Consider the following 16,796-nt stretch of genomic DNA (forward strand, 5'->3'; position numbering starts at 1 on the left):
AACAGGAACCAGTTTAATAACGCACACACATATTCTGGACAGGGCTGCATTAAGAATAGACACAAGACAGAAACCACAAAGTGCAAAGATGACGCTTGTCTGCATTTACACATATAAGGTATAGAACATGAACTGGACCAATGGCACACATGCTTGGCTACCTCAACCCCCCCACTTTTAGGCGTGTTTGAAGTATAAATAATGCTGATGTGACTGATTGATCTTTAGACATTGTGCGGCGACACTTTGTCTCCAAAAGCTTTTTTAATAAACGGAATATATGGTACGGTATTGACCAGACTCCTGGTTTGTTATTCTCCTTTCCATCAAACCAACTCGGGGAAGTGTTAGACTTCAACATATGTTTGGCGCAAAAACAACACTGCACATCACCCAAAGAACACCATACCCACAGTGAAGCATGGTGGTGGCAGCATCATTCTTTGGGGCTGTTTTTCGTCAGCTGGAACCGGGGCCTTAGAGTGGAGGGAATTATGAACAGTTCCAAATACCAGGCAATGTTGGCACAAATCTTCAGGCGTCTGTTAGAAAGATGTTCACCTTTCAGCATGACAATGACCCAAAGCACACATCCAAATCCACAAAAGCATGGCTTCACCAGAAGAAGATTAACATTTTGGAATGGCCCAGCCACAGCCCAGACCTGAATCCAATTGAACATCTGTGGGGTGATCTGAAGAGGGCTGTGCACAGGAGATGTCCTCGCAATCTGACAGATTTGGAGCTCTTTTGCAAACAAGAGTGGGCAAATATTTCCACGTCAAGATGTGCCATGCTAATAGACTCCTACCCAAAAAGACTGAGTGCTGTAATAAAATCAAAAGGTGCTTCAACAAAGTATTAGTTTAAGGCCATACACACTTATGCAACCAGATTATTGTGAGTTTTTTATTTTCCCCCTCGAAGATTTCAGTTAGTTTTTCAATTGAATTGTTCACATTACAGGTCACATTAAAGGTGGAAAAAGTTCTGACATGATTTATCTTTGTTTCATTCTTTTACATCAGAAGAACCTGGCATTTTAAGGTGTGTGTAGACCTTTTATATTGACTATATGTCTTTTAGTGCAAATTGATTATGTTTGTTCTACATATTAGTCTACTAATTATAGGTACACACAGGTAAATATGCAGTGTATCTGTGCCAAATGTGACTATTTGTATGGCAACATTATTATGCTAACATGTTGTTTGGAATGGTGTGTTTTATTTACTTTCGATAAATTCGCTGTCCTGTGAAAACTGACATTTTAAAGTTAATATTATGTAGACAAATCCAAGAAATGCTGACTCCTCCTGTACTCTCAAATGTAAGAATACATTTAAAAGCATACATTTGGGGGAGGGTTTGGGGGCCACATTAAAAACCTCACTTCAGAATATCTGAAAATATCTTTTGAAATATGCTCACTGTGTCCTTATAGAGGGTGATCAGTGGTCTTCATTTATGAACATTTGACCTCCACCCATGCACAGATATGTTCAATGGCAATCAACTATGTAGACTATAGAATGCCAATTTAGAAACACTTTGTTTGGAGCAGCAATGCGTTTTGTGGCAGTTGATTTTCCTGTGAAAACAAGCTGTGGTTTGTGACTTCATTTGGCCCTAAAATATGACTGACTGGGTGTGAAGAATGGATTTAGGGGCTAATATGGCCCCTATATGAATACCTCTCTGTCTTCCTACTCTCTCATACATGCATAACACACACACACACACACACACACACACACACACACACACACACACACAATATATTAAACTCCTTCAGGCTCCATACAATGTGAGTGTTCTGTGCATTGTGATTGGGCATTAGATGGCCATTGGCGAGAGATGTGGTGACACACCCAACTGACATGTGGATGTAATTATACCTTAGCACGGTTTTGATGTCAACTCTTACTGCCTTCACACACACAAACATACTTTCTCTGTCAAAACACACATACCATACATTTTGAATAAGCAATTCGAACGCGTTATACTGATTGCATTAGAAACAATATACCACCTGGTTGTCAACTCAAACAGACAGTAATCCCTTAAGGGGAATTCAGATGTGAAGCCGGTGTCACCAGACTGACTATACTTATGAATGTGAACGTCCAAAATTCTTTCATAGCTATTAATTGTCTTAAGACCTGTGTTTACATCAGCTTTGAGTCTAGGGGGTCTACAATTCTGTTTACAGTTTTGACGTGTCAAATATGTTCAGGACTGACTAAAATATTATTCTGAAATGAAATCAACAACTGTAGCTCATGCAGACAGTGCTGCACCTCTTCTGAAAGCCCGCGGATGTCGCCGTTTTTCTACTTCATCGGTTCTCTCTCCCTTTCCTCTTCTCCGTTCCCATTCCCAACCCAACTCTCTCTCCCTTTCTTTTCACTCCCGAATCTTCTGATATACTCGGCTACAGCACAAGTAGAAAAAATCCTAGGAGCTTTTCCGGTCTGCTAGCCTTAATTTCCTCTCAAGTCTAAGAGCAGAGAGGAGCAGAAGGAGAGGACCCTCAACCCGAGACAGACCTACGCTTGGAGATCGGGCATATGCAGCAGCGTGCTACCAACAGACTACCAAATACAATCTTCGCTTGAACTGATGGAGATGGTTTCTTGAGGAGAGGCATGCACCGCGGAGTAATGCTTGTCCCCGGCCTGTGCTGGGAAATGTCTACGACGTGGATGTGAGCGAGAGTGGATTGGTCTGCCCGGACGAAACGCACAGGTCTCGCACCGCCGCTCATGAGTGACTACGATATCCACGCGTTGACGAAAGAGCCAACCGAGCAGCTCTCGTTCTCTAGCTGTGTCATTCCACGGCCCCACAGTAACAATGGGCAGCCTAATTTATCGGTTACATAACTGAAACTGAACGTATTTGTCGGTCACCGGTGGCGGTGATCTGTGTCTGTGTGCGCCCGTGTGGTGGAGCTAAGGGCAGGGCTGTCTTGTCTGTAACCCACATACCCGCTGAGTAGACTGGACTTAACTGTAGCCTGCTAGTGCACTAACCACCGGCCAGCCCAACGGGAACCCTGTATGGAAACTGGAGTCAAACGCAGATGAGGGGAACAGCTTTCCCTCTGTCTTGTTTTCTCTCTCTCCGGCCCCTGGGCTGATCCTTTTGGGGTTCTGCCAGAAGCATCTGGAAAGGATAACACAGAAAGAAAACTGCTGGAAAATAAATCATCTTGGATGGACGAGCATCCTTTGGATAAAGTCTCTCTGACAACAGCCTAATTGAATAGCCTAGCCTGCTGCTAATTTAAGAGAGAAATATATGATTGAACACTGGGTTTTTATCAAAGACAGTTTAGTATAGGGTTTTTATTTGTATACCCTACAACTGGAAGTTGCTGTTATTGATAAGTTATAAGGCTACACTGTTATTAAGTGCTTTTATTGTGCCATTGTGGGTAGGCAGTGACCTATTCACCAGGATACATGGAAAGCTGTCTGTGGCTAATCAGTTTGATGCACTGTTTAAGGAAAACCTGATTTTCTTAACTTTAAAGCCACAACAAGCGGAAATCACTATGCCGGTGGGAGAAGACCTTGATTACACTGAAATATGCTTTTAATTGGGGACCTGAATCGATTTTTGTTCTACAAATATTTGAATGATTACCGTTTCGTTTATGTCTAACTTGAAAACCCTGAAACCTGAAATTCCAAAACTCCAGCCGAATTGAAGATGTGCGCTGCCAGGTTCAGTAGTAGTAGTGTCAACGGCTGTGGGGGGGTAGGGGATCGGGATGAGACCGCGACTAACGGCCCCGGTAACAGCCCTGGTGCGGGCCCAGCCACCGCCTCCCGCATGCTGGACTGGTCGGAATCGGGGCCCCGCATCCTCCACAGCCTTGAGATCGGCACGGTCATGACCGTGTTCTACCAGAAAAAGTCTCAACGGCCAGAGAGGAGGACCTTCCAGATAAGACAGGACACCAGACAAATTGTCTGGAGCCGCAACCCTGACAAGATGGAAGGAGAGAGTGAGTTTGCATATACTAATTCTATGGTACTTGTTCCGTAAACAGTATACTCATTTTGAACAGATAGGGTGCCATTTGGGACATAATGCGAATACGCAAGTACTGGTTGGTATACGCAAGGTGGGCACAGTTTTCATCTCCCCTCAACCATCCCTCCCCTTGTCACTCACATCCTCTGTTACCATGACGACCAATTTGTCTATCTCCAGGTCAAAAGGGAGATAGCCTATGTAAAGTGGTTCGATTTTAATATTAGAAAATGCCCATCATTTATTTTGAGTAAAAGTGGAGCGATAGTGTCTAACCCCCCAAAATATTTTGGATGTATAAAATAGAGCATTGTAAAATTGAGAAATTCTATTGGTCAACATAAGGTGAGTCTTCCATTGGTATTCCTAAGATTCCCAATTGTCACTCTTACCGGCAATGGCAGACGATGGCATGGAAATTCCTCAGTCATTTCTTGGTTGCTGAAAGTCTACAAAGTTTACTAAATGTATTTTCAAGTGAAAAACAAGCACTGAATAGTGTTGAGAACAACTACCATCCAAATCTCTCTTTTTTAGGCTTTTTGTTGTAAGGGTGGATTGAATGTGCTGTTGATGTAATACTGCTACCAAACACAAGGTGGGAGAAAAGGGCGGGATCCCCTTGGACGTTTAATGGGATGTTTTTTAGGTTTTATCTACCAGAATGTGGTTTGCACTGTGCTGTGGATGTAGAAAGTGGTAATAACATGCACAGAAAACTGACATAGCCAAATTCATTGACATAATTACGGTCTAGGCTAATAACATTGGAAAAAGACCCCTCTGAAGTTGCATGCCACAAAAGTTGTGCGTTGACTCAATAGTTAATATCAATCAATCAGTAAAAAGTATTATATAAAGTCGTTTTCATATTAACAGTCATAAGATATGCTTATAAAGATATCCCAAAGACCAATGAATACGATTTTTAAGGACCGTGGGAACTACTTTGAAAGGTCAGAACGTACAGAGAAATCCTCTTCTGGCTGTGCCACCTGATGGATTATAGGAGTGCAGTGTGCAGTATCTCAGAGGGGGCTAATATTTGCTCTGGTTGGTGCATGTCTCAAAGCTGGATTGTCAGGTTGTGGAGATGGTTCTGTAGCTGCAACGTGCTTATTACCTCCGCAATGTCAGGCTCATTCCACGGTCGCCATCCATCATCATCCTTGTCGGTTTGTTGCTTGACAGGGTGGTTGTTCATTTGCTGGACAAATATGTTATCTGTTCCTTCTCTACATCCTACCATTCACAAGTACTAAACCTGGTCACTGTGCTGCTCTGTGGAAGTGCTATGCATTTAAGTGCCCACTGCGTTGTTGGGATGGAGGAAGACTCTCGCTCTTGGCCCTTTGGGCGTGGTTGGGCATGCTACGTGCGTGTGGGTCGTAGTGGTGCAGTCAGCCTTGACCTTGTTACTTTGGAGTGACATGTGGTACTGCGTGTTGCTCAATGCCAGCGCTGCGCTCAGGTGGTCTTCTCCATGAATGAAATGCTTACAATGTCACATGCTCAAAGTCCCACTCCGTAGTATTTGTGTGGCACATATGCCAATTAAAGTCTTTATGTCCACTGTGATCCCTGGCCAGGAAACAGCTTCACAGGGCCTTTCTGAGACGGGCCTGAATGGCCAGTGGGGATTTTAAGTAGGAAGTCGGTGCCCTAACATCTTGGGGATGTACACCCAGTTTTCTTTCAATACAAATCCATGTTCTGTGGTGAGCTCCACTTTGTATGTCCAGAAATCTCTTAGTGTTTGACTCACGTCCCGTTTCTCACCGGGTCAGTCTTCGTTAGTTTAAGAAAGCAGAGCTGGAAACAGTGGGATCTGGGATGATTGTGGTATGATTGAGTCCAGTATCTTTGTAGAGATGTTAACGTCAGTGTTGTAATATACACCAATCAGCCATAACATTGTGACCACCTGCCTATTATTGTGTAGGTCCCCCTTTTCCCGACAAAACCACCCTGACCCGTCGAGGCATTGACTCCACTAGACCTCTGAAGGTGTGCTGTGGTATCTGGCACCAAGACATTAGTAGCAGATCTGTTAAATCCTGTAAGTTGCGAGGTGGGGCCTCCATGGTTTGTCCAGCACATCCCACAGATGCTCGATTGGATTGAGATCTGGGGAATTTGGAGGCCAAGTCAACAACTTGAACTCGCTGTTGTGTTCCTCAAACCACTCCTGAATTTTTTTTGCTTTGTGTCATTTTCCAACTGAAAGAGGCCAATGCCATCAGGGAATACCGTTGCCATGAAAGGGTGCACATGGTCTGCAACAATGCTAAGGTAGGTGGTACATGTCAAAGTAACATCCAGATGAATGGCAGGACCCAAAGATTCAGAACATTGCCCTGAAGCGTCACACTGTCTCCACCGGCTTGCCTCCTTCCCATAGTGCATCCTAGTGCCATGTGTTCTCCTGGTAAGTGACGTACACACACCCAGCCATCCACCTGATGTAAAAGGAAATGTGATTCATCAGGCCAGGCCACCTTCTTCCATTGCTGACTGCGGCTACGCAGCTCCATACGCAACAAACTACGATGCACTGTATGTTCTGACACCTTTCTATCAGCACCAGCATTAACGTTTTCAGCAATTTGATCTAAAGTAGCTCACCTGTTGGTTCGGACCAGACGGGCCAGACGGGCCAGCCGGGCCAGCCGGGCCAGCCTTCACTCCCCATGTGCATCAATGAGCCTTGGTCGCCCATTGCCTTGTCGGCGGTTCACCGCTTTTCCTTCCTTGGACCACTTTTGATAGGTACTGACCACTGCAGACCAGGAACACCCCACAAGGGGCTGCAGTTTTAGAGATGCTCTGACCCAGTCTTCTAGCCATCACAATTTGTCCCTTGTCAAAGTCGCTCAGATCCTTACACTTGCCCATTATTCCTGCTTCTAACACAACAACTTTGAGGACAGAATGTTCACTTGCTGCCTAATATATCCCACCCACTGACAGGTGCCATGATAACGAGATTGTCAGTGTGATTCACTTCACCTGTCTGTGGTCATATTGTTATGACTGATCGGTGAACATGTTCCAGGTCATCTGCGCATATCTTCGTTCCGTCTGAGTCAATGTTCTGGAGGTGAATGCATCAGGTGGATCGTTCTGTAAAAGGGCTGAGCACAGTCTCGTCTTACTGGCGTCACACAGCACGGTGACTTCAGCACTCAGATCCTAGTTTTTTAGAGCTGGGTGCTGTGGGACTAAACATTTTATAGTCTCAAAAGCTGCATCTTGCTTGGGCAGCCATGCCCTCCGTTTTGTCGATCAGACGTGTACATCGGAATATTTTGCTAGATAATTAACAAATCCCACAAGCCGATGGGGCGACTTTACTTGGGTTGCTGTCTGTATGTCCTGCCCGCCAGTTATCTTCTCATGGTCACAGCGCAGGCCATCTCTAGTGAGATGACCCATGTATGACACGCTAGGTAGCTTTAACCTCAGTTTCTTTTTCTTTCACTTCAGATTGACCTCTCTGGCTCCATTCAGGAGAGTTGTGAGATTACTGTCATGATCTTTGTTTGTATTTCCACACCCAAGCAGAATGTCATCCACAATCACACTTACTCTCTTTTGTCCCTTTAGTACTTCACACGGTCAGTGTTGGTATTGTTCAGCATCAGGCTTAATTCCAAGCAGCATTCTCAGCCATTGCCTGCCAACAGGTGTCCATAAAGTTGTCAGGTAACTAGTTGTTTCATCAAGTTTGTAGAAGCAAACGGTTCATTAAGATGCTTTGCTCAGTTGTCATGGTGACTCCCGATGACGTGATTTTACGTGATGTAGCTCATGTCTGTGGTCCACATGCAGTAGGCTGAGTCTCTCTCTGGTGTCAGCTAACAGCATAGTTGTTTGTTTCATTAGTGTGCCATTGTCAAGCTTGAGTGGGATTCGCTTGGTATGACAGCTAGAGAGCCATGTCACAGGACACATTGTAGGTCCCCACAGCTCATGCCCATCACTGTTGATGTTGTGTCTAGCTGCTGTTTACATGTATGCCTGGGATCATAAGTCATTGCCCCTCACTGTGTGGCACTAGCTTGAGGTTAATGACCCTGTTGTTTGTGCTGTCTTGCACAGAATTAAACATTGGAGATATACTACATTGCATCTGTTGTTTGGTGGTCTGACTCATTGTCCTCGTCTACTAAATGAAGTCGAGGTCATATTGTGTATGTGATGTGTTGTTTACAAACACTGGCAAAATGGGTTTGCTTGCAGAATGTGTTACATATTGCACCATATGCTAGGCATTTGCCTTCGGCATGTGCTGCCCCATAGTATTGACAGGCTAAATCAATTTGCTGTCTCTTTGTGTTAAAATCCCAAGTATATTCTGTCTGTTTTGCGACCTTAAGTTTACCCTTTTTTAACTTAAAAAAAAATAAAAATCTCACAAGAGGTAATAATTTACAGTCTCTGAGTCACTGCCAATGTTCTTAATTAGATTTGTGTAGCCCGAAGAGGTATCTTCAGCCACATAAGCCTCGGTGTGAGATGGAGAGAGAATCAACACACTCATGTCAAGTATGGAAGAAAGACTGACATGACGAGATGCACCCTGATAGGGATGGCTTGGGGAACTCAACTCCCAGTGGAGAGGGGGTATCCCAGTGGAGGGTATGCAGGTGGAAAGAGGGTACCCCAATGGAGAGAAAGTATCCCAGTGGAGAAGGGGGTAACCCAGTGGAGAAGGGGGTAACCCAGTGGAGAGAGGGTATACCAGTGGAGGGTATACCAGTGGAGAGAGGTTATCCCAATGGAGAGAGGGTATCCCAGTGGAGAAGAGGGTATCCCAGTGGAGAGTGGGTATCCCAGTGGAGAGGGGCTATCCCAGTGGAGAGTGGGTATCCCAGTGGAGAAGAGGGTATCTCAGTGGAGAGTGGGTATCCCAGTGGAGAAGAGGGTATCTCAGTGGAGAGTGGGTATCCCAGTGGAGAAGAGGGTATCTCAGTGGAGAGAGGGTATCCCTGTGGAGAAGAGGTATCCCTTTGGAGAGTGGGTATCCCAGTGGAGAGAGGGGGTAACCCAGTGGAGAGAGGGTATCCCAGTGTTGAGAGAGTATTCACCACCTGAATTCAATGTTAATACAGGTTAGAAACACCTTTGACAGGTATTAAATCTGTGAATTGGCTTGGGTAAGTCTCTTAAAGCACTGGACACATGGGTTGTGCAATCTTATGTTAAGCATACCCACATCATGACACAGCCACTACAATGATTAAAGATAAGTTGGTAGTCACTGATTTGTTGTGTTGGAATTTTCACCAAGTTAAACTTTGAATTTAGTCCAAGGTGTGAATTATTTGGAGATATTGTTTTCTAATTTTATGTTAGTGCCTTAATTATTCTTTATATATGTATTCTTCTTTTTACTCTGTTGTTTTGGTCATTAATGTAACGTCACTATAGTCCTTTGATAAAAGAGTCCTGCATAAAAACATCTTAAAGATTACTGATATTACATGCCACTGTAAATGTGGGTTATGGATCACTATATCAGTATATATATATTTCTGGGGTCTTGCTACTAATGTAAAAAAATATGTAAATAAACCATGCATATATGCTTTTCCAATAAAACAAACTAACATGCTTTATTAAGGTACAACTAAGGGTTGTGAAACCTCTATGACATGGAGACTGGACCGAGTGTGTTGGTCAATTGATTGATAGAGGCCGAAGTTCTGTGACTAGTGTGGTTTCCTATTCCGGCCACATCTTAAATGTATTCTCTGTTAATCTTTCAGAGTCTGTGTTGGCTGTTTCTACAGAGAAACAATACAAATATTGATGTAAGAGACTTTATGGGATCCAGGTCTCATTATTTAGAAAATATTGCAAACCCCTGAATATTTATTTCGTCACTATTCGCATGAACAAGACAACTGCGTTTACCGGATCTTTCCTCATAGCAAACATTGGAATGAGAAGCAACATTGCAATGTTTGACCTTATTCTCAATCTGTTGCACTGTGATAACACTCTACCCTTTGCCCTTTGTCTTTCTCAATAAGTTGGCAAGCTGGGAAATGTAGTTTGTGTCACTACAAATGCCTGAAGACAGTTATTGTTTGCTATACTTTTATTTGCTAGTAATAATGGTTAAATTTATTTGGGTATGTTTGTTATCCGACTGTCTTACGTGAATATGTATTAATCAATGTGGACTATATTTAAGTTATTCATTTGTTAATGAAAATATTTAGACGTTCTTGCAATGCATTGATCAAAGGCAGCTAACAGCTCAAGTTTCTCTGTATTGTGACTAAACTAAGCCTACATATTTCTCCTTAACATTGTGTTTTGTATGATTTCATGATATTTTTACCACTCATTGTGAAGCCTGAACAAAGTAACAGTAAACATGCTGTCACCAACTATTGATAAACCCCGCCCCCCAGCCCAACATATTGTAATTTATTTAATGCTCCACGATAACCCTTATTCAGTTCATGTTTAGTCAAAACCATTCCTGTGTTGTCTGAGATTTTGCCTGGGTTATGTCTGAGCATGTGCCAAATCAAAAGTCAAATAGAACACAGTATAAAAAATGGGTTTTAGTTTGAGGTGTGCTCGATGTGAATGTTCTTGGATTTGAGTTTAGATGTAATATTTGTACTGCAAAAACAGCAGGCCTGATTTAATTGAGAACCCAAATTGTTGCGTGTGTTGCTTGAAAGTATGTGAACCCCTAGTGCAATTGTAGTTTTTCTTAGTGTTCACCATGAACTCTATTTAATCAGAACCAGTCTTTTTTATCTGACATAAAAGGTTTGTAGTTAACAGTTCCATATGTTGGTTTAAATTATGCATGTAGTAGAAAAAGACAATTAAAAAGGAATTACTGGAAGTGCAAAACATGTGACTCCCAAGTTGCATTGGTAAAAGCAAGTAGGCAGTGACGGCTCTAGCCATTTGGAGGCCCTAAGCAAAATTTCATTTAGGGGCCTCCTCTCTTCCATTGGTCAGGGGCTCCCCTAGTGGTTGGGGGCCCTAAGAGACAACTTATGTTGCTTATGCCTGGAGCCGGCCCTGCAAGTAGATATGTCAGGTGGGTAACTAATTGGGTACCAAATTAATCAATCAAGAAGTGATCTTTAGGAAAGAATTTGGCCGAGACATTTGGTCAGTTCAACCATATCGGTGAATGCAAAACACACCATGACATCAGGGAGGCGAGAAACATCAGTCTGGGGAAGGCTATAAAACTATCTCAAAACATTTGAGCAGCATCAGAACACTGTGAGGCAAAAAATTTACAAATAGGGAGCATTTGACATGTCAGCAACTCAGCCTAGAATTGAATGCCCTTCCAGAATTTCACCAAAAGTCACAATAAAATGAATAAATCATGTAAATGCCAAACCAAACACAAAATCTTGAGATTTTCAGACCTCTCTTGCTCCATCTCAGTTTACTGTGCATTCTTCAACAAGACAAAAAACATTACATTTAAATGGCATGCATGGGAGTGTTGCTAGGAAGAACCTTCTGCTCTCAAAATAGTAACAAACTGTTCATCTTAACTGTGCCCGAGACCGGCTGGACGAATGCAAAGGTTTCTGGAAGTCCATTCTCGGAAAACGAGTCACAATCAACATTGTTATTTTTTGTGAAAAAACAGTACTGCCTACCATCAAAAGAACCTTATTCCAACAGTCAAGCATGGTGGTGGGAATAACAAGATCTGGGGATGCTTTTCCTCCTTTGGACCTGGTTGACTGGGAATCACCAAGGGAACCTTGAATTCTGATATGCCAGGAGATTCTTGAATAGAACATCAGCCCAACAAGACAAAAACCCAAAGCATTCAAGCAAATATATTAAAGAATGGCTCAGGAGAAAGAAGACATTTACTATGGATTGTCAAAGTGAACGTCCTGGCCTTAATCCAATCTAGATGCTGTGGCAGGACCTGAAGCAGGAAGTACATGCCAGACACCCCTCAAACTTACATCAATTGGCTGACTATATAAGGAGTGGTCAAAAAGTTTTTGCTTCTGATGGAAGTGCCACAAGCTACAGTATTGAATGAAAGGGTTCATATATTTTAGTTGATAAGGCACACATCAAAACTGGAAAAAAACTAAACAAAACTTTTGTTCAATAAGCAATGAAAATCTATCAAATGTTTTTGTCTGTGTCATATGTTTGGAATGTCTTTAGTATGAATTTGGGTTTAGATAAGGATTTTAAGAGTTTATTTTAACATGTTATACCAAAGTAATGACCATCCCTGAAAGGTTCACATACTTTAAAGCAGCACTGTAAATATGTTACAGGCCGGATCTTGTGTGTGGGCCTTAGGCGTGACGTGTTATAAAGAGCTGAACAGCTCAGGGGATCAGTAAATGTCAGTTGGATTTTCATAGCTGAGCATTCAGAAACAGCAGGTCTGGGTGGAGACATGGAATATCCGGAGACAAGGGAGCATGCCCAGTGGAACGGCAGGCTGCAACCACAGTCAAAAACAGCACAACTGGGGAGTCGTCGGGCTAGTTAGTGTTGATACATGGTCCAATCTCCAACAGTTTGGACAGCAGAAATGGAGGTCCCACAATTTACTGTCTGTTAAACTCACATTAAAGAGAATGTATTGAGAATCCAGAGTGAAAACTTTCTATATGCAGGAAATAACTTGGCAAATAATCTACAGATATGTGCATGTCATAAAAGCTTGTTACTTTTGACCTACAAACACAACTCCTTTAGCCCTTCACACCTACATACACATAGCCCCCCCGCTTACAAACATACTCCTCCATAACCCTTCAACCCCTCCCTAGGGAGTAACATTCCTGGAACTCTCCACTTATCTTGCCAGCTCCCTATCATTTTATTTTTGAATTTGAGCTATTTAGCCGTCACTCTTATCCAGAATGACTCACATAAATTAATAATTACATACATTTACTGCCTATTCATTTTATTAATTTGAAGGAGATGGTAATATTTAGCCATTTGGAAGCTGGGGATGATTAGGTGTCCATGTCGATATGAAGGAATATGATTGTAAATTTAGCCAAGACACCAGAGTTAACACCCCAACTTTTACTGTGGTTTATAGGGTTCTTTAGTAACCATAGGAAGTCAGGACATCTGTTTAACATCCAGATGGATAGCACCCATACAATGGGCAATGTCCCATTGTCTGCCATTGGATTTTAAATTTAGACCACAGAAAAGAGTGCCCTAGAATCTGTCCAGGACTGACAGTGCTTAGCCTAAACGGCACGCTAGCATTTGGATTCAGAATGCTGAGCTGCTAGCTACCTCTTGTTCTCCCTCTCTCGTCTCTCCTTCCCATCCTCTATCTACCTCCTTCTTACTTACCTTTTTACTTCAACTGTTACCTCCCTAAAGTCTTCATCTGTTACTCCTTCTATCTGTGCTCCCACCATGCCTCACCCTCCTCCCTTCAAACTGCTGTCTATTCGCCCTCCCTCCACTTCTCTCTCTCCTCCCTCCATCCCTCTCTCCTCCCTCCATCCCTCTCTCCACCCTCCCTCCCTCTCCACCCTCTCTCCCCCTCTCTCCTCCCTGCACCCCCTTCTTTTCCCCTAGGTTTCTCACTCCTTCATTGTCTCCTCCCCGGTCTTCTTTGTCTTCTTCACTTATCTCTATTTTGACCACACCCTCTTTAGCTCACTCCTTTCTCACTTTCTCTTTCACACATTTGTTTTATTTAGTTTTAAGTCTCACATCCTGTACTAATCCCACTTTTCTATCCTGTTTCCTCCTGGCTTTGGTATACTTCTGTTAATCTCACTCTAGGAGCTTATTTAGACTAGAACAATTGTCGTGACAAGAAATGTATTAAATTAAAATTTACATGTTATATTTACACTGGCAATGAGAAACTCTTGCTGCTCCAGAGGTAAGTCATAAGGTGCAACAAAAGCCCAAACCCCTGACCGAGATGCCCGTTTTAATTCACTGACTATGTTGTTTACCAGGTAACTAACATGGCACTCTCTGTCAAACAAGTGTTGTTGCTGGCGATTGTACATTTTCTTAGGTGTCAGTGAAAGATTTTTTAAGTTTCTTCCCAACAACAAAATATATATTTATCCTGATTCTGTTTATGGAGCCGGAAGGACTTCATAACTAGGCTTCCCACGTCACAGCTCATTCCAGTCCAATAGACACTGAGCTAAACTTCGTCTTTAGACCTCAACAACCGCAGGGATTATGCGTCAGAAAAGTGTCCTTTGTTACCTTGGAAGGTGACGGGCAACTTTGAAATGTTAATAAAAAAATGATTTCAAGTGTCAATCTGACATGAAGTCCTGTGATCATAGTGATCGTAGTCTGTCTGTCTTTCTGTCTTTCTGTCTTTCTGTCTCTGTCTCTACAGCTGCTTTAAACACTTTTTGATCACCTGGGCTGTAGTTGTAAACCACTGTCACATGCAGCTGCACACACGCACACACTATTACACACACACTATTACACACACACTATTACACACACACTATTACACACACACTATTACGCACACACTATTACGCACACAAACACATCCTCCTAGCCTCAGTGTCAATAGCAGGCCAGTGTCACTGAGGTGCAGGAAGTGCCAGTTATCAGGGAACGTCTCACTTCCTACTTCAGACTACAGGACTGGGCTCAAGAAAACAATGGGACAGGCATCCTTCTCCGGAAAATAAATCGAGACCAGAGGCTGTGTGTGTGTTGTGTTTACAACACAATATATATGAACCTCATATAGCACATTACTTTTGACTTGGGCCCATTGGGTTATGGTCTAAAGTAGTGCACTGTAGGTAGAATAGGGTGCAGTTTGGAATGCAGGTAAATATATTCCAGTCACGTACCAGCACAGTGTGGTACAAGGTCATCTCTTGGGTTAGCTTAACCTTGACATTCTCCTCCCGTGGTTTATTGTACAGTACCATCACCACGCAGTATCAACCAATGAGAACCACCACATCGGAGCACTCACGCATAGACATCACAGTTCTAAAAATGACAGAACATTTAGATGAGTCATCAGACCTTCTGCTGTGAAAATAATCAATATCCTTTTTATCAGTCAGCAGCCTAGCTGACATTTGTTCTGTTAAATATTACTTAGTATCTAGCTAGTCAGTCTTTCTTCTACTGAGGATGTGAGGAGTGTCTGTCTGACTGTCTGTCTGACTGTCTGTCTTCCTGTCTTTCTGTCTGTCTGTTTGTCTTCCTGTCTTTCTGTGTGTCTGTCTGTCTGTTTATCTTCCTGTCTGTCTGTCTTCCTGTCTATCTGTGTGTATGTGTCTGTCTGTCTGTCTGTCTCTCTTCCTGACTGTCTTTCTTCCTGTCTGTCTGTCTGTCTTCCTCTCTGTCTGTCTTCCTGTCTGTCTGTGTGTATACTTAAGCGGTGTGAGTCTTGAATCTCTCGATCATGGAATGCATTGTTATTGGAGCAGGATGAAAGACTTTTAGTGTTTCCTCTGTTATCCCCTCTCTACCTTACACGTGTGTTTATGTGTGTTTTGCTGTGTGGTGCGTTATGTGGTGAGTTCTTTGGTGTGTTTGTTGGTGTATGCATGTGTTTGGTAATGCGTGTGTGTGTGTTACGACATCTCAGTAGCATGAGAAAGCCAGAGTGTAGTTACTCACTGGTTATGGTGAGCCAAACATTTGGCTGGCATACTGTTACCTTATTATAGCAAACCCACACATACACACCCACACACACACACATACACACACACCCGCATGCACGCACGCAAGTACGTACGTGATACATTTTATCTCCAGCATCTAGATTAAATTGCAGGTACGAGGAAGTAATCAAGAGTGAGGAAAAGCAAGTCGTTACTGCTGTTGTTTGGTTTAGGCAGATATTATGTAACCTTACTGCTCTGCCTGGTCCTGTATTAAACCGTATTCCCTATTTAAAGCACTACTTTCAGACATTTAGAGAGTATCAGAAATAACTCGCCAGCAATCCAAATTTACAGCTTTGTAGACTGGAATATAGGCGCTCAATAGACATGAGACCGAAACGCTTGGGGAGCTGCTGTTGTCTGGAATATAGGCGCTCAGCACCCTTGTTACAGTCGAACAAAATATATGTACGTTGCAACCACAACTAGACTTTGACCTAGGCATTGTTGTTTGTCAGCTTGTGTCACTGGGGAATATATATTGTAGCGGACCAGAAGAGATGTCTTTGGGAGGGATTCTGTGAGTGTGTAAAGGGGTCTGACACCTGGAACATATGAGGTATTCTGTATTACGTTTGCAAACATAACCTGACCTTTTGCCCCTTCCTCAATGGAGTGCCTTTGTTATAGACTCCGTAATCTACATGAGTCATTCTACAACTTTTGTTTTGGTCAAAAAGGTCTTTAACCCTTGCTTTATCCATCACAGAGGCAAGGAGAGGATGTGGGGAATCAATTGAATTAGATTTTCTATTTGTTTCCTCTACTCCTCACCTCCGTCTTTACGGTCCTCCACCCGGGCCCCAATACTTATTAGTATGAATGAAACAAGGACGGAGGAAGCAAGTCAAGGTATGAACGAAACAAGGACAGAGGAAGCAAGCATTTGATGACTTAACGAGCATACTGACTATCCATTTAATATACCGTATATTATAGAATTTTCTGAAAAAGTCTTATCTTTCTCATTCTTCATGAATATATAGCATGGCTATGAATAGAGAAGTTGATTAAAGCATGGCGTGACAAGAAACAACTCTTTTCCATGTTTCATTT

The 16,796-nt window shown here is 42.8% G+C and overlaps 1 protein-coding gene across 2 annotated transcripts in view; it reads left to right on the forward strand.

Annotated features, from left to right (window-relative positions):
• Positions 1 to 2,409: 2,409 nt before the first annotated feature.
• The window catches only part of LOC105011953 (1-phosphatidylinositol 4,5-bisphosphate phosphodiesterase gamma-1), a 42,275-nt gene continuing 27,888 nt past the window's right edge, over positions 2,410 to 16,796 (forward strand). For both annotated transcript variants that reach the window (XM_010872455.3, XM_010872456.3), the window contains exon 1: positions 2,410 to 4,018. In XM_010872455.3, coding sequence (XP_010870757.2) covers positions 3,721 to 4,018 — 298 coding nt within the window. In that variant the 5' untranslated portion in view covers positions 2,410 to 3,720. The remainder of the gene's footprint in view (positions 4,019 to 16,796) is intronic.

Source organism: Esox lucius, chromosome 8 (assembly GCF_011004845.1).
Source record: "Esox lucius isolate fEsoLuc1 chromosome 8, fEsoLuc1.pri, whole genome shotgun sequence".
NCBI classification, from domain to species: domain Eukaryota; kingdom Metazoa; phylum Chordata; class Actinopteri; order Esociformes; family Esocidae; genus Esox; species Esox lucius.